General features: G+C 42.4%; 1 protein-coding gene across 5 annotated transcripts in view; it reads right to left on the reverse strand.

The window, feature by feature from the left end:
- Nucleotides 1–17,570, reverse strand: part of LOC135407329 (transducin-like enhancer protein 1) — an 80,948-nt gene extending 63,378 nt beyond the window's left edge. Inside the window, exons 1-4 of one of the 5 annotated variants that reach the window (XM_064642270.1) lie at nucleotides 16,327–17,569; nucleotides 15,613–15,713; nucleotides 13,948–14,011; nucleotides 13,810–13,854 (exon numbers count right to left, since the gene is read on the reverse strand). In XM_064642270.1, coding sequence (XP_064498340.1) covers nucleotides 13,810–13,854; nucleotides 13,948–14,011; nucleotides 15,613–15,713; nucleotides 16,327–16,350 — 234 coding nt within the window. In that variant the 5' untranslated portion in view covers nucleotides 16,351–17,569. Of the gene's footprint in view, nucleotides 1–13,809; nucleotides 13,855–13,947; nucleotides 14,012–15,612; nucleotides 15,714–16,326 lie in introns of all 5 variants that reach the window. The other 4 variants (XM_064642273.1, XM_064642274.1, XM_064642271.1 and 1 more) reach the window with 4 other exon arrangements.
- Nucleotides 17,571–18,723: the final 1,153 nt, after the last annotated feature.

Here is an 18,723-nt window from a genome sequence, read left to right on the forward strand (position 1 = left end):
CATTTGTATTTACTTTATTATTTTGACCAATTTTTAGAATCAAATTTGTAATTCAATGAAGAAAAACATAGCTTAGGAGCAACACTATTAGCATAAAGCAAGAAAACCCAAAGTTCTGATTATACCAAAAAAGCACAACCTAATTCATTCTTTTCATGCAAAAGAATCAAGAGAATCAGTCTCTAATACACAGAAATTAATATACTGTCAAATCACACTCACAAAACATTTAGAAAGTAATTCCTAAGCACTCTGCTTCTGCTTACACTTTCAACACATAGAAAGCCAAGTACAATGCTGAACTCCTTCTGGAGAGACAAAATGGACTTCCTGCCGTTTACAGCATGTAACAGTAATCCACTGGAGAGTAAAGGTCAATGTTGCACTTTTGGTCATTACTGAATCACATTTGAGATTATCTGTGGTGGGATGGGAAGAAAAATCGAAGCCTATGAGAATGCTGCAAATGGCTTGACCTCAGACCAATTTTCATCTAATAGACATGTGGATAAAGCCCTCTTTATGGGACATGTTTGACCATTTTTTTTTTAATCCCTGTTCCAAGCCAGAAATCATTCAAATACCCAAAGACTTTTGAAACACAGTAAGAAACAGCATGTGTGTTTTTTAATCTTGTGCTTAAGTTTACTACCTATCTAGTATTTTCATTTTTCTGGCAAAATCACTGAAACAAGCAGTACACTTAAACGATGAAGCCTTTATTCTTTCTGTGATAGATATCTTTGAACACAACAAAAAGCATGCATATCCACAGAGCAATTGGAGAAAAAGAAACATTTCACTGTGGTTAGCTCTCTGCATCCTTTGTTAGAACTTGCTACAGAAAAACTGTAGCCCTTCCAAAAATTCATCACTAAGAACTGGGATGAAGTGATGTTGGAGTTATAATTAAATCTCAAAATTTAAACACTCAAAAGCTTCAAATGATTAAAGCTAGCATTCTGTGAACTTTGCTGTTCATGAGTTATTGAATCCAGGGTGAGCACTGAGATATGCATATATTATGAATGCCCTTTATTTAAAATTAATACACTACATTCCATTTTGGCAATGGCTGCAAAAGAAAAAAAAAAGGCAACATGCCATTTAAAAGTTTAAGCCCCCACAGTACATCAATGTCAAACAACAGTTGTGTCAACCTAAGACACAATTCAGGTAAGTGCCATTGCCAAATTTTCTTGTTCCCAAACGTGCTTTAAGATTATTTTATTGCTTGAAATTTAATTTGTTCCAACTTGCGTCTCCATGACAACGTTGGATAACCCTGCAAATCATTTGGGTAATCGGATATCTTATCTTTCTACTGCTCTCAAATCCAATGATTCTAGAAGAAGTGCAGCAGCCAATGAAATTTACAGGCCTCCTGAGTAACAGACTACTCACACAAGTAGACACATTCATCTCCCCTGTACCACCATATTAACCGTCCTGCAACATACCGTGGAAGTTGGCCTTCAAACTATATTTTAAATTATAAACTCTGTTATCACTAATATTCTCACCCATAGGAAGGAATGGGAAGGTTTATTCTCAACAGATACTTAACATTCAATCTGACAAGCAGCAATGGGTAGCATTCATTTCAGCGACAGGAACAATCTCTCTATTTCGGGCATAAACTGCCAGTTTAGCATGACGTATCATTAACAAATACAGCTTTCTCTCTGCTCCACATTTGTTCCATTCATTTTAATTGTGAGATCTGTCACCCACAACATGATGATATTAAAATCCCAAAAGACTGACATGAAAAATCTTTAGCAATGAAAAGAAAAAACAAAACCACCACCATGCTGCAAGTGGAAATGGCGAGAGGAAGAAGTAGCAGAACTATTAACAGAATAAAACCACAAAACAATAAAGCCACAGGATGCTAGATAGTTTCCAAAGTGAAATTAGTGGGTTTTAATTCAGTTCCTAAACTGCAGAATCTTCTTAGATGTTAGTTTAAATTACAAAAAGGTCACAATCATTTAAACATAAGCTACATATGATGCACAAGAAAGACAACAGCTACACTTGCCAAATAACTACTACAGGTTTGGACCTCATTCATCCGTAAAGGGACTGGATATATTTCAGATGTCTAATTTCAATGCTCTACAATAATAGAGAGAGGCTGTGTGTAACTCTTAATGAACCACTGTACACAACTGCCCATCCCATTTGCAGCTGTAAATCCTGTTGAAACCAAGCCAACAGGCAACAAAGAAGCTGTTGTCAGGATTTCAAAGTGCTCCTTTCGCATATCTTGACTATATCAAGTGTCTTCTTAAACTTTGCTAAACAGGTCAGTTACCACATTTCTCCTTTAACCCAACTTTACCCCATCTTGCTCAGACACTCACAACTTCAAATGTGTTTATCCAAATTTTTAGTTCCGCTGTTTAGTTTCCATGCTAATCTAGCTTTCAATACACACAGAACTATTTAAATCTCTGAAATGAGCACACAGCTTTGTGTTACCTTCAAGCTGTTTTCCAGCACACGCAGTTCCCACTTTTATTTAGATTCCATGAGATACTGAGCAAGTCGGAGACTGACTCCAATCCAGAAGAGGTCTTTCCCACCCTTGCTTCCAGAGGCACACTTTCTCTGAACCACACTGGAGACATCTGGAGACTTATCCAACAACTTAACAACTAGTCAGGCAGAAAACTAATTACTATAAAAAGGTGAGAAAGGGCCAGCTTAATAGACCACTATATCAGTGAGTTAAAGAGACTTGCAGGAGGCATCTATCCAGTAGGAGAGGAGCCCAAAGCACAGGAGAACCAAGATGAGAGCAGAGGTTTTTGGGAGAAATAATAAGCTCTCACGTGAGTTCTCCTCTTCTCACAGGATTACATTCCCATGTGCTGTTATGATTCTCTAGAGTATAGTCTCCAAAATTATCTCTTTAGAGCAGAGTCTCCAAAATTATCCAGCACGCTTTGCACTACTATCCTTGAGGACATTAAGGACTTCATTTACTCCTGACAACTGAGCAACAACTCACTACACAATAACAGTGAGGAGACAAAGAGAACGGAAAGTGAAAGGAGACATAAAAAGCAATATATCTGTAACTGCTACACTCCTATCAGAAAAGAGTCCTGTTGACTCTTCATTCAGTTTAGGACATTATTTTAAAACTACTTCCTATTTTGCTCTCCCTCCCACAAGCCACATTCCAAATTCTGCCTACATCCTTTTAGCACTTGCCATCCTGAGTCATTTTACTGGGATGGCACTAGAAAGTCAGAGCTTTTAGATAGCTGGAGAAGCACCTGGAATCACAGACTTTCTAAAAATTAGAGCATAAAGTTCCTCAAATCAAGTACATATATTTACAGTATTCAAGTCAATAACAAAACTCCCAGTCTTTATCAACATTCAACTAAGACTATAGTAGTGGTAAAATCGGGACTTTACTAGAACAATAAGCATGCCAGCCAACAAAAGAGACACTTTAAGACAAAAGCCTGGAATGTGGGGGGAAAAAATCAATACGCTGTAACCAGTGCTTTATGTATAACTACCAAACTACACTTAGTACACTCATATGTACTATTATATCTTAAATGTAATTTCACCATTTTACAATGCTTAGCATATTCAGTGCTCAGTTTCAAAAATCTATTAATTCAGAAAAAACTATTAAAGGCTTTAAAATAGTGTTCACATAAATGCTTCTGATACCATCAGGTGAACAATAAGGAATAACAAGGTAAGAGGATTGAAAACTCCTTTGATAGCAACTAGCAGAACTATCCATCACACAGGATTTGGAAGGAAGGCAAAAATATTGGATATTTTCACCATGTAGGAAAAAGATTCACAAATCTTCCAGCAAAACTTTGGGAACATGACAGTAAGTTTCTCACCCATTTCATTATTTTTTATATATAGTCTGTTGCTTACAGAATAGAAAAAATAGTAAAGACATCATCTAAATTGCATTCTAATACATAAGAGCTAATTGAAACTGTCCAAATAGAAAAAAAAATTATGCAGACTGCAATCAATGCTGAGTTCATAATGATCATAAAAGGAAGAAAGAATGAAAAAGCTAGTAGAACTTGAGAAAAGCAAATGCCAACTGGTAAGATCGGCTTTATAGGATCTGGAGAAAGGACATCTTTTTGAAACAATATTAAGGACATGAATGACAGTTAAAAGATCTGAAAACAGAAAAGGGACAGAGGAAAAATGAGAGGGATGGAATTGTGCCAAGAGACTAAATCCCAAATTCTTCACTGACTTCAGACAAACAGGAAAGCATACATGAAATGGAAACTAGGTCCAGAGAGGCATATACAGGCTTGTAGATATACAGCACAAGCACATATATGCCCGTAGTAAAGAAACAGCTTAAGTAATGCTCCTGCCCTACACGTTGGAATAGTCAGACGTTTGATAGCCTCAATCAGAAAATGAAAGATATGGTCAAGGAACACCAAGAAGGCCAGAAGTCTGTACTTTTCCGCATGGATCTTAACTATGTAAGATTCATTACAAACCGCTTAAAATATATTACAAGTTATGGAAGTTCAACATCGCAGCTTAAACAGCAAAGTAACAGGTGAGAGTGTTCCAAGTAAAACATCTTCATATGGGCTAGGTCTGATGAAATACAAAAAGCACATTAGTGAAGACTGAGCACCTAGTGGACACCTTGTGGAACCTCAAAAGTCAAGAGGGCAGGAATCTACGGCAGAGCCTAGCTGTGCCTAGCAGGCAGAAAATGGCAAATGGAAGAGCAGAGACACTCAAGTTTAATTACTATTCATCAAATCAGACGTTAAAAAGCCTCTTATTCATGAAGATTTAAGCAAAAGAGAGATAAACCACAGCTCAGAAGTAATTTTCAACAGTAAACATCAGAATTATGCAAAGTCAAAAAAGGTAAAGTAATTATGGCTAAGAGGCAGATGATGTCAACATCTTCATATGAATTTGACATTCATAGCACTATTAGGAGCAACACTAATACCACAGCCTATCTAAAACTTCATAGGAACATGGACAAAACTGCTTAACTATTAAACCGTGTATGGAGAAATTCTTTTCTTCAAATTAAGAAGTTCTGCATGCATGATAGGTCCAGTATTTTTCAGTATTTCCCACTAACAGGCATAAAGATCTCTTCATCTACCCTAATCCTTAATTCAGGGTGAAGAAAACACATAGTAAAGAGCTGAAGCTGCAATAGAAAAGACTGAAGTTGTAACTGAAGAAGCACTTCAACAGCAAGGACATAAAAGCAATCTGTTACCTAAAGAGCTTGCAAGTTGCCACTACTGTTAAGACTTTGTTAACAGACAGGACAAGCACCCTATCAGCAATGACAATGGTACAGCTGATTCTGCTAGGAGGACACAGAGGCACTAGTGATGTGATTCTGCAGTACATATTTCAGTTTAAAGAAATAACCTAAAAGCTTCCCATAGGTCTTGTTAAAGATTTTGCATTTGCTTAACTGGAAATTTATGTTCATCATTTGAGGCCACAGCTAGCTGTCTGCGAAGTAATGGGTGGACACCTTATAACCAGTAACAAAAACAGAAATTCTGCATGACTTTACACACAAACTCACATTTGAACAGCAATAAATGTTTTAGCTTTTTTTTTTAAAAAAAAAATTAAACTAAATTTTGTTGTAAATGGAAACTATTGTGACAACAGTGCAAAAGAATGATCTTTCTCTAAGTTATTTTTCCTAAGAAATTTTGAGGTTTTCATTCCTTCCCCCCAGGGACTTAATTCAAACTTCTATACTTAAAAAAGTTGAGATGATAATACCACGAAGTAGAGAGCATACAGCAATTAAGGGGTTTAGAAGACTTGAAAAACAAATTCATAAATAGGCAGATTTCCACAGATCATAAAACCTACCCAGTTTCAGATGTCCTTCCTTTTCTTGAGCTAACAAAAGCAGGTTCTCTCATAGACAAGATGCAGTTGAACAAGCATACCCATTCTTGCTCCCCTTCTCCAAAACTGAAAGCTATCTTTTGTTTTTGCTTGCTAATCCATAGAAGGCTTTAAAATGGCACAAATAGAGACGACAGCATTTTGTTCTGTAAATCAATTTTATCCTCAGCCATAAACTAGATGTTCCAGCACATAGAAAGAACAGTCTTTCCCTTTTAATTCAAAAATCCATACTACCATTGCCCTTGCAAACTGCTAAACAAGCAGTATTGGCAATTCACTTGTGTTCTCTAATATATTTACTGCAAATCCCAATGGCTTACCTCCTAATGCAGTTTTCTATTGTGTCTGTTCTTGTCAATACACTGACTGGTCCCTTACAAGTAAGTTGCTTTGACCGATTGTTTACACAAACATCAAAAAGATTCAACAGAAATTTCAAGATAAAAAAGACTGAACTGAAAAAAAAGAACATCCATGCTGCTGGGGGAGAGGAACAAAAAAAAAAAATCTAAAACCCCAAACCAACTAAGTCTTACACCAAAACACAAACTAACCTCAGTTTTTCAGTTTGTTATCACATAGTTAAAAAGGATAGTTAGCTCTTGGATCATGTAAAAAGCATAGAATATTTTCAGCTAAGCAGCCCTGACACAAAGCTTATCCAACACTTAAAAGAATTTTAATCTTTAATTTAATCATCACTGCCAATTTGTTCACGCATCTGAAGAACATAAAGAAAAGGTGGGAGCAACTTAGCCAATTCCCAATTAGTGATGAGACTCTTCTTAAACATTCTGCAGTTTCTCATTAGCCACAGAATACTATCACTATAAAAAGTTCAGTGAAACTTACCAAATGGATTAATTTCCTGAACTGATTTCCTCATACTAGAAAGTGCATTTTATAACTAGGCTTTCTAACAACTGAAATAATACTTAACACTTAAAATCAAAAAAATCCAAACAGCCCACTCTGATGCTGTGTCAAGACTCATACAAGCCTATGGAAACAATACTGAATTCTCTAGGTTGGAAATACAATCACAATACTTTCAATTGAAATTGGAATGGAAAAAGGTTTATAGCATTATTTCATAAGGTAGTAGTATTTTAAGTTTTTGTTTTGTTGGGATTTTTTGTTTGGTTGTTTTTCTAATACCCAAATCAGTGCAGCACTAGGCCTTCTTTTTTAAAGAGACAACCTCAGGAGATAACTGGTTTTTAAGCCTAACATGATTTAAACCAGAGTTTGGCTAAGATTAAACTCAATTTCAGCAAGCTCTTCTACTTTTCAGTCACCTCCAGCACTATGCCAGAAACAGTTTACTGGTGGAGTTTCATGGGAACCTTTGCTGCAAACTTTTTTATGAATATGATCAGCAGCACAGCCTGGAAAAGACAGCAAGCAGTGAGTAAGAAAACTTGCTCCATAAAAGAATTAGAAAGAAAATAAATATGAAGGCTGTAAGGAAATAGAAATACAGCACTCTGTTCCATAAAGTAAAAGCAATGACTGAAGAACTGCAAAGAGACCTTTTATATCTAAGTGGGAAATGAAAAGAATTGTATCTAAATTTACACCCGCTGGGAGTAGACATCCCTAGCCATGTAAAATGATGGCTCCTGAGCTTACAATTATCATTCATGAGCAAGAACTCAAATGTGAAAGGCAACTCCAGCAGTTCAGCATTTCATGGCAGCCAAAAGCAAAAACTTGGAAACCTAACTGAAAAAGACATAAAAACAAAAATTAAGAAAGCAAAAACATCCAGAAAACAGAAGTTTGTGATAATATAAATCTCTAGTTCACCTGCACCCAGAGAACTGCATGTAGTTCTAGTTCCCTCATTTCAAAAGGCCAACTTAAAAATTAAAAAGGTTGAGGTAAAAAGCAAGGAAGATGATCAAAGAAAGCCATAGAACTGTTTAGGCTGGGACTGCCCAATCTGAAAAGGAGTCAACTTAGAAGAGTTGCAACAGGTATAACACTTCAACTCCATTGCAAATGCAGCTAGGCATCAACAGCTTCTGTTCTGGGAACCAGGGCCATCAAATAAAGATAGTGAAAACCAGGTTTCAAGCAAACAAAGGTTGGGGTTTATACTACATTTTGGACAAATTCTTCCCCACACCAGCACAGCAAGGGTGGAAACACATAAGAAAGCAGTCTTGCAGAAGAGGGCACAGGAGTACTGGAGAACAAGTTGAATACACATCAGCCTCACACCCTGGTGCTGCTGAAGGCTACACCTCACATTAGGAAGCAGTAGTATGACTGTAACCAACTGGCTAATTGAAATAATTCTCTTTCTGTTCCTGTTTTTTGGCAAGAAACAGATGTTGCTAAACTGGAACAAGTCACTAAGTGACACCAGTAAGATCTTCAGGCAACCAGAGCACATACCACACTAGGAAGAAGTTAGATTTTATTAGCTTCAAGAGGAGGATTAAGGGGAGAGATCTCATTGCTGACAAAGAGGTGATTATGGAGAAGACTAAGTCAGCTTCTTCTTAGAAGTGCACAGTAGAAGAATAAAAGGCAGGCAATGGTCACCAGTGCAGAAAGGCAAACTCCCAGCTGGTGAAGGATAAAATTCTTCATGGTAAGGACACTAGAAAGTGTTGCCCTGAGATGTCACACAACATTACCTCTACAAAAACTTTAAAGGTAGAAATTCACTAGAACACAGGTTGCAAGTTCAGGTTGAACATGGGACGAACTTGCAAAAACTTTAAAAGCCATGGCCTACAAGCAATCACAAGGACTAATCTGTTTAACTAGCTCTTTTTACAGACAAAAGCTGAAATAATCTTGAATTCTCCCTGTCCACCTTTCTTTTTCCCCTTTCGGCAAGGAACTATGCAAGCAACTACTACTGTTCAAATACCTACGCAGTCCAACTAACAAGTGTGATGCAGAAGATTAAAACAGTAGCGTTTGACATAATTGCTATTAGATATCCCTAAATCTTACCCTAAAAGGAAATATAATTTCATTAGTTCTATTCAAAATCATTATCTTTTTTAAAGTAACAGGTCTTCTTATAAGTGCCAGTAAACCCAAAATTATTTTTAAAGGCTTTTACTGTGTGCCAATGGTGACCTATCGTATCTAAAATATCCTATTTTGCATGAGAGACGCTACAATTTTACCACTTTGTTATAAACACTTAAGTAGAGAGGAAGAAAAGCAATTCAAATGCTCAGCTTGATTTGGTGTAACAACTAGCACAAGAAGGAAAACTGTTAAGCTTTCCCCATAGATTCTGCTGTGACGGAAGGGTACTGCACATTCACACAGCATCTTCCCTCTTACTCTTCTTCTTACCCCAAAAATTACCAGGGCTTTTTTTTTTTCTTCCCTCCACTTAAACAGATGTACAAAGTACATCAACAAGACATGCAGCAATGCAAGTTCCAGCAATGCAATAGAAGTTTAACAATGTAGCTGATAGGAATACATTTCCTCTCTCCCTCTAGGGCTCTCTGAGGAACCTGAAATCTGGCAGACCAAGTCTAAAATGAGAGATGATCAGGCAGTATTTAATATATGTACAGTGTTTGCACTGTGACACACTTTTGAATTAAGTTGTATATGGAGTTGACATAATAGATGGTGTCTGACAACATGGTTATCTAAAAGCTGCGTGGAGACGTATTTCACGGTGCCCTGAATCTGTCAGATAATTCCTTCAAAATAATGCTGGCCTTGAGCTTGAAACATGGTTCAAAAGTCATGAAAGTTGAGGTCACCACTCTAGTATTTTCTCCTCTTTCAAATTGGCAACTCTAGTTGTAGTTGAAATGGTTGCACTTCCAACACAACTGTACTCATTTAGAAAACAAATATTTGTAGAATAAGTACAATTTTTTGAGTGAAAAATACTGTGTAACAATCAACCCTACCATTATCTCTTTTAAATAAAATCAGGTTTTGCATGTCTTACGTGGCCATGCCAACTGTAAAATGCTCTTGAGACATTCACTGCACACCACCAAAACCTTAAGGAATTTTTCACTCCAATTAAACCATAGCAGAAAAAAAAAACTTATCTTTAAATCCCTTTCAACAGCACAGCCATCCTACTCAGAAGCTGTATAGAGATAACTAAGCTCCTTAATTCCCTCCTTTTAACCCACTCCTGAAGACTGATGTTCTAATGAGATATCATTAGAAGATTCTATCCTTTGATGTAAAGTGTTAGAAATGATTACGCAAAACAGTCCAGGCTAAAACAGACATTTAACTCTTGTACAACTGGTTAAAACAATGCAGCTTTGGAGTTTGTGTACTTTTCTACAACAGACAAGGTACTGAATGACAGGTCTGCCTCCAGGCAGGTCAGAGAGATCAAAATAACCCACCCAAAGAGCAGGAAACCTTTCTGCAACTGTTGGGATAGTAGAAACCCAGACACCATAAAAGTTTCTAAGTCTGTCAGTTGGTTCAGCACTGATGAATTATTTTTCCTTTGGCTGCCTGGCAGTAAACAAAAGATAATCTTGCACCTCAACAATCTAGGCACTAAATGTACAGGAAAACTTATCTCCTGACTTAGGACATAAGATGACAGGCAGAGCTGGTGAAAATAAAGATGCACTGCCCTAAGAGCCAAGGGCAGCAACTCTAAGTGCAGCAGGATTTTTGACACCCAAGCAACTCTACCTCTTGGTGCTAGCAGTTGATTTACCTGCTTTGCCAGACACAGATGTCACAGTGGGGAAAAAAACTCCCTTGGACAGTATAACACTGAAAAGAAACTTAAGACCACACCAAACATTCTTATTCATTCTGTCTTCTTGACACATATGAAAACAATATCTAAATCAACTTACATCTAATTAAACAAATCCTCAGGTGCTTGTTTCCGTAACTGCTCACCTTAAAATAATTTCTAAGAAAACAGTGGAAGTGTCCACACACAACATCCTCTTAAGAACTAATCTTTGAAATTCTTTAATAAGTTTAAAAACCCACACAGAAACAAGATGAAAACAAGACAAGCAAACAAACAAATCCAAATACAAACCGGCCATGCATATGTCAAAAGATTATTTCCTGGTCACCGTTCAGCCAGCAGGTTGAAATGCAGCAGCACCTTCATTTAAGCATTGAGTTTTGCAATTAAACACCACAAAGTGCCAAAGCTAAAAGTTGGGAGCCTTACCATGGCCATTTCTGAACTTAAATGAAACATATTCAAGTGGAAAGCTCTGCCACTACAGCTGCTTGTGGAAAGTTCACCTCAGTTAGGTCTTTTATAACAACATTCAAGTCCTGACTAACTCTATTTTAGTTAAATGATAATAGATAACTACATTAAATGAAGAGGGAACTGCTGACGCAACTGTATCAATACAAGAACTTAACCTTTTCATTTATATATGCAGGCTAATTGCAACTACTTCATTATATTTAAATGACTTTAACAGTGAGGTAACACCACACTCCATAAATAAACAGTGCTGCAGTGTAATTTTTTGTTTTTCAAACAGCACCCCAAGCAGTCTGAAGGGCTTCACACAGAACAAGTGCAGCATCCAAATAGGAGGCAAGCCTTAAAGATGTTAAAGCTTGTTCAGCGGAAAGTTTCCCCATCACTGCATTTTCCAGTAACAAAGATGTTGTCAGAAATGACAATTTTTCGTGTCCCCTGATGATGCCTTGCTAGCATTTGGTTATAAGCCATAAAGCAGGAATAATTTCAGCCTGTCAGGAGTCTAGCTAATGCCCAGTTTTCCCCTAGAGAGAATTCCTGTCAAATGTAATGAGAGCTCCAAAGGCCCTCTCTACAACATAATGAGCACTTAGGCCACGCTGGTGATCAGCCAGCAAAAAGCATCAATTTGAGCCTGGCTACACCCTTGGGGGTAGACATCACCAGTTAATAAGAATTATGATTACTATCTGTCAAAAGCCTCCTCAGAACTCATAGTTAGCTGTGGAAATTCAAAAGAATGTCATTGTTAGGCTTTTTTTCATTTCCTGTAATCTGAGACCACCTACATACTGGACTGCAACACCATTTGGCATCCTCACTGCAGGCATCTAAATCAAGAGTCTTTTAATATAAAGGTGGTACTTTTACCAAAAATTAGAATTACTTAACACGTAAAAGAACAGTATCTGAGACTCATATGCAGAGAAATGCACTTATGCATTCAAAAGCTTATTCTTTTCTTAACAGCAAACACAGAGCAAGCATGCACTACTCTCCCCAACTAGAACCAACACCGGTATAATGCTCTGTCATAAATCTTATAAGCTTTCGAAGTATCATTGCATAACGGGTACATAATTATAGTTGCCATACTCAGAGAACATTAAATCCTTACAATACACATATGTTCAGGTCAAAGTGGAAACCTCAGTTCTCACACACTTTGATCTTGTGGGTTTAATTGATTTTATCTAAAGTTAATTCCTAATGCATTGACTGAAGCAACACATTCTCTTCAAATATCTTCTGAAAAAACCATCCATTTTGCAGCCAATGGGCTTCCTATACAGATGTTGGCTTTCTCACAGGTTACTGTGTGCCAAGAAGTTGTTAAGGAGAATAAATCCAAGAAAAAATCTTCAAATAACAAAGCCAGGAAAAGTCATCACACAGAAAAACTGACACTGTTCTAAAACACAAGACAAAAAATTAGTTAAGCTACAACAGACAACAAGCCAAACACTACAATAGCTGTTTCATCTACCTATTTGGCTCACTACTTTAAAAAAAAATGAGGTTGTCATAATACTTCTTCTTTTAATGGCATTTTGCATTGAAAAAAGTGTACCTCCAAAAACCAAAAGAATACCTACCCTGTTTTGCAGACAGAAAGTTATCATGGAATTACAATGTCACCTTTCCAAATATAATATTTTTAGAGGAAAACAAAACAAAACAAAACAAAATCAAAGAGTTCAGAGTTACAAAAGCAAAATTCAATTCTGCAATTCACTTGCTTAATGAATGTCTTTGAATATACTGAAGATCTGAAGCCTGAACTAATCAATTTCTTCGCTGTGCCCTAGCCGGTCAGCCATGCTCTTTAATTTAATGAAACAAAGAGTTTTAGATGAAATAGCGCATACACATCAAGAAAGAATTGTATTGTTGCACACTGAAATGTGTCCAACTGTGCAACTTCATCTAATGATAATTTTTTTAAGAGGCCATCGATTTCTGAAAGACTTATTGTACTAGCATCTTGATGAAAAAGTGAATGTCAGCATATCTACAGAATACTTACACCCTGCCATTAATGCTTTATTTGGCAGACAATGACTACTCAATTGAGGGTCCTCTGGGCTGAGCAATCATTTAGCTTTTCTTCTCTTATGAGGTCCTTAGTGTCTTGTTCCAGTTCAATACTCTTTTTATTCACCATTATAGTGGCCATAAGTGTGAATTTTATGGGAACTTGCAAACTCATAGTCATAACTAGAGCTTTCCAAGTCACTAATCTCTTCATACCTTTATATGGCAAGGATTTAAGCAACTATCACAATATATACTGCACATGCATAAGATCAGTTCTACATATCAGAGTCTCTACCACTAACAAAAGAAAAACAATCCCCCCTAAAAAAAACCCTAAATTTGTAAAGTACTGAATTATATTTTTAAAACCACAGTCACAAGACCCTTCCTACTTATGCCAGTGTCTTTCAGGACCACTACCATAAAGGCCTTGTTGCTTATCCTAATCTACACCACATTTGACAGGAGGCAGGTAAAGTTTTACTAATCACAGCTACAAATTAGGCTATTGATTCAGACATATGATACCGTCATCTGAACATGAACAGCACAGCTACATTTAAATGCACTGGAGAAACTGCTGATTTTGCGGTTTAGAAAACAAAATGCCTTACCTGCTTGTGCATTTCAATGTTTAATCCATACGACATTTCATAATACTGCAAATAAATGAGCATACATTATTTTCTTATGCTGATTTACATTGTATTAGGAGATATTTACTGAAATAAAGATAAAACAAATACACTTACCATCACATAATGCCTCTGCATTTCTGTCTTTTCGCTTGCCAGTTTCTCACATTCCAATTTAAGGCTACAAAACAGATCACACTTTAATGTAACTTATGCCATTTGTTTTGATATGTACCCACTCTATTTGTATTTTGGCAAAAGCTTCTAATTAAAAAAACCTCATAACTAACTGACAGATAGAAAACCTTAATTCATACTTTAAATACAAAGGCTGAAGAGGGAATTTATAAGTCATTTCATGGGTGCTGTATGAGGCCCAAACTGTCTCCAGAACCTAAGCATATCCATTCTTCATGCTTTGACAAAGAGCTGCTATTAAGTACTACAACTTCCAAGGAACTGAATTTCTCCAAAATACTTCTCAGGAATAAAATGGATAAGACAGAGGCATTTCTTTGTACACATGTTTAGTAATTACTGCCGAGCAACACCATTCACTTTTCAATTACAACTTGAGGATAATTCTTACCTTAAGTACATTCTAGCAAATGTGACCTTGCCCACAGCTTGAAAAATCGGTAACTCTGACTATCATTTCCAACCAAGTTTCTTTTTGATTTTTGTTTCCATAAACAAAAGCAAGTCGCATTCAGCACTTGCATATCTCATCACAAACAACGGTATAATTCTACTTTCACTGAGGGCCTCAATATTCCCTTTGTTTTCTGTCAAACTGTTAGGTTTTGGTTTTTTTTACGATACCAGTTAGCATCCTACAGAACAGTTCCCGCGCAAGCCAGCATTTCTGACTTTCAACTATGATAATTAATGCTTATAGTTTATATTGTATTTCTTAAGTAACAAATGGTTTAGACAAGTTAATGACTTTTGATACGACTACAGTTTATAGGTAAAGGAAGATTTCTAATGGGAAACCTGCAAAGTTTTTACTTCTCTCCAAATATTGCAGGTGCACGTTAGGTACAAAATTAAGGTAGATTAGTGCTCCTTAACGCCAGTTGCCCAGGCTATGAAAGAATCCATACCCTAAATCTTTGCAGGGACCTCAGCAGCAAATAGACACCCACCAAGAACTTCTGAAGGCCAGCACAGCAACGAGGAGCGCAATCCCACCGCTTCCATGGATTCACGTCAAGTTTGTGTTACTGCTCAAAGTACTTGTGTGCTTTAACAGTTCTCCCTGCTCTTTGAGCACGCGACGTTGGCGTTTTATTAATCTTTCCGTTAACACCACACACAAATAAGCAAACATGAGAAGTAGCCTCCTTAACGCGCTGTGCCACAAAATCTGCACAGGCCCTCACTCGATATACTGAAATGACCCCTTCTCATAAGAATTCCTAACAAACGCTGTTTTATTTTTCATGCCCACAGATGCTGAACTTCTCCAGCTCCGACACCACACCCCTTTGGCAGCTGCCCGCCCAGCACACCACCGGGCAGCCACGGTGTCTCATCGGCCACTTGTGAGTCCGTGAGTCCGCGAGGCACACCTCGCGCGCCCCGTCCCCCCGGCATCCCCGGTACCGCCGCGGCCGGGGCTGCCCGCGCCGCCTCTGCCCGCCCTGCCCGGGTCCCTCGGCGGGGCTCAGCCGCGACGCCACACGCCACCGCCTGGACGCGCCCGTTCTGTGCAGCCCCCGCGCCTGGCCTGGCACGGAGCAGTAACCCCTGGTCCCGGGGCGGCCCGCGGGCGCTCACCTGTGGTACTGCGCTTGGAGGAACTGGAACTCTTCCTTGATGCGGTCCAGCGACTCCGGGATAGTGAATTTGAAAGGCTGTCCCGCAGCCTGGTGCGAGGTCTGGCGCGGTGGCGGCCGGCACGGGAGAGAGATGCACGTTCAGTCAGAGTGCGGCTGCCCCGCGGGGAGGAGGGGGCGGCACTTTCCACCGCGGCCGGGCCGGAGGGATGGAGGGAGCACCCAGCCTGCCCCCGCCCCGGGGCGCTGCGCACTGGTTACCCACCTTCCCATCCCTCATATGTGAAGCAGGGGTCGAGCTTAACCGCGCTCCTGGACCCGCTTCGGCTCCGACCCACCCGCTCCTGCCGCCGCCGTCTACACCAAAGCGGGGCGTGCCCGCTCCTCACCGCCGACCCTGCTGCGGAGGCACAGCCAGCCCCATCCCGGGGGCCGCGTTCGGCGGATGCTGCCCGGCCCGGCGGCGATTCCCTGCCGCCATTACCAGGACAAGTAAGTTGCCCACGAAACAAGAAGGGGAGTGGGCACGTCCCGTTCCCGGCCGCTCCTGCAGGCAGGATGCGCCGCTCCTCTTAGGAGGGGATGAACTTGTGAGGGCGCCTTCTACACAAATCCCTATCTCCAGCCGGACTAGGGAGCCGAAGTTACGCCCCGGACCGTCCGGCTCTCGCCCCGCGCCCTCGCCCCGCGGAGCGGCGGCCCAGGCCGTACTTACGGGGTGCCGGCTCTGGGGGAACATGGCTCCGGCCGCGGCGGGGCTCCCTCGCAGCGCAGTTCTCGCGGCGAGATTCCCCGCCTGCCCCGGCTTCACACCTGGTGCGCCGAGGGGACAGGGGCGGCGACACCCGCCGGCCCCCTTCCCTCTGCCGCCGCGGGCAGGAGTGGGGCGAGGCGCCGCTCAGTACCCCCGCCGCGGGAACATCCTCAGGCCGCGGCGTCCTTTGTTGTTGTCGTTCTCGGGAAGGCTGGGGGTTGCCGGGAGAGGCGGACGGGCCGCGCTCGGGACAGTCACCACCGCTCCGCGCTCCTTCGGCGGCGCTTCGACCGGCGGGCGGCGCCCGCAGCGCCCGGGTACGGCGGGACGGGACCTTACGAGGCTGGAGGGGGGCCGCAGCCGCCCCGCTGCGGGAGTGAATAATCCGCCTCACGGACTCACAAGTGGCCGATGAGACTGTAAGCCCGGAAACCCCAGAGCGGAGGCGACCCCTCTCCCCACTTCTGCTCCTTGTCAAAAGGGGAAAATCCAGCCAGAGGAAGCGGGACGCAGTGTCAGCGGCGGGACCGTCGCAAGCCAAGAGGGACAGAAAAAGTCTCCAGGGAGGGACGCGCTGCTCCCGGGCGTCGACGTAGAGGCCAGGTCATCGGCACCACAGAGAGCGATGAACAAGGGAGAAAGGCAGGAGGTGGAGGAAGGGGGCGGGCGGGGGCTCCGCACAGCCGTTCCCGATCGGAGCAGCTCCAGTAGGACATGCACGAAACGCTGGAGGGCAAAGGAAGGGATACCACACACGCAGCACAGGCTCTTCCGTTGGTTGCAGACAAGTCCCTAGGACAAAAGGAAAACAAACCCCTCAAGATGCCCGCTGGCCCGACCGTCCAAGGAAACAACCCCGTCCGGGGAAGAAAAAAAAATAAAAGAAGGAAAAAAAAGATGGAAGCGTCCGTATTAGGGCTAAATCAGACGGGAAGCTCGTTCGTGTAACGGCACCAATGCAGCCTTCTTCGGGCGGCAGCGCATCTGGGAGCTGCGCGCCTCATGAGAGCCCGACGAGCGCGGTACATCGCGGCGACATCATCAGTAGCATCATCCTCATCTTCCCCCTCTTCCGCGCTCCCCTGCAGCTCCTCGCCGACCCAGAATAAAGTTCTTGCCGGCTGAAAAATCCCAACCCGAGCAGACGGGAACACCACCGGCTTCTTTCCCTCCGTCCCCTCCGCGCCAGCGGAGGGCAATGCGCGGGCGAGGCGGGAGAGCAGCGCGGCTCTGCGCGCACCGCTTACATTAGCACGCGGTTTCACACTCCGCCGGCTACCCAGCCCACGGCCCCGCCCACGCCGCCGCGCGGAGGGCCATCCGCCCAATCGCCGGCCCCGTCGCCAACGTGGGCCCGTGACGCGGCGCGGCGCCGCGGGCCAATGGCGAGAGCCAGAGTCCCGCCGCCTCTCGGCTTTGGCTGGAAGCCGTTTTCTGGCGGAGCGGCGGGAGCGCTCCGCGCTGGCCAATGGGAGGGCGCGGGGCGCGCGGCGCTGCGGGGGGCGGGGAAGGTCGGCGGGAAGGAGAGTGGAGAGGCCGAGCTGTCCATCAAAGTAACGTGGGGGACCCGCGCGGGTGGGGCTGCCGGCGGGCCGTGGGCGCGGCGCCTGCGCGCGCCGGGCCTGTGCTGGCGCGGGGGTCGCTGCCGTGTGAGCGGAGCCGCCCCGCGCCCCGCGCGGGTTCCGCGCGGCGATGGGCCCGCGCGCTGTCGGCCCGTCCCGTCCGGCGGCGCTCTGGGCGGGCAGGGAAGGCGCTGAGCCCCCCCGGCACCCGCGCGGTCCTCGGGGCGGGCACGCGGCCCCGCCTCGTTCCCCGGCGACAGCGGCGGTGCTGTGGCACCTGCCGAGTGCGCCACGGAAAACGCCGGGAGGAAGGATGAAGCCTTGCGCGTGCTTGCGTGGCTCGGGGCATGGCAGGTGGAAATGACCCTCTGGTCGAACTGAAGTTGTCCTTCTGGCTGCTTCCTAAGAAGGCCCGACAGAGGAAAGCTGTCAAGAACTTGGCTGTTGTAAATGGTATATAGGCCCACTTGAGATAGATGGAGATCGAACAAATTCCACAGACTGTGTGTGATTGTTGAGGAGATGACAAACGGTGACACTGCTTGCAGTGGAAAGTAAACTCCAAAGCATATCCTTTGTTAACGAGCACCTTATTCATAGCAGATTTCCACAGTGAAGTGTGGAATACTGGTACCCTTGGACTTAAAACAGTGCCTTAAGATGTACTTGTGCTGTTAGTGTATTGTGTGCTACCTAAAAAGAGGTCTTAAAATGTTGAATCGCATCATTTAAATGCGGTAAGGGTAATGTTATAATCTGCATTTTCTTGCAATTGCCCACTAATGTTTACTACATA

Source organism: Pseudopipra pipra, chromosome Z, assembly GCF_036250125.1.
Source record: "Pseudopipra pipra isolate bDixPip1 chromosome Z, bDixPip1.hap1, whole genome shotgun sequence".
Lineage (NCBI taxonomy): Eukaryota > Metazoa > Chordata > Aves > Passeriformes > Pipridae > Pseudopipra > Pseudopipra pipra.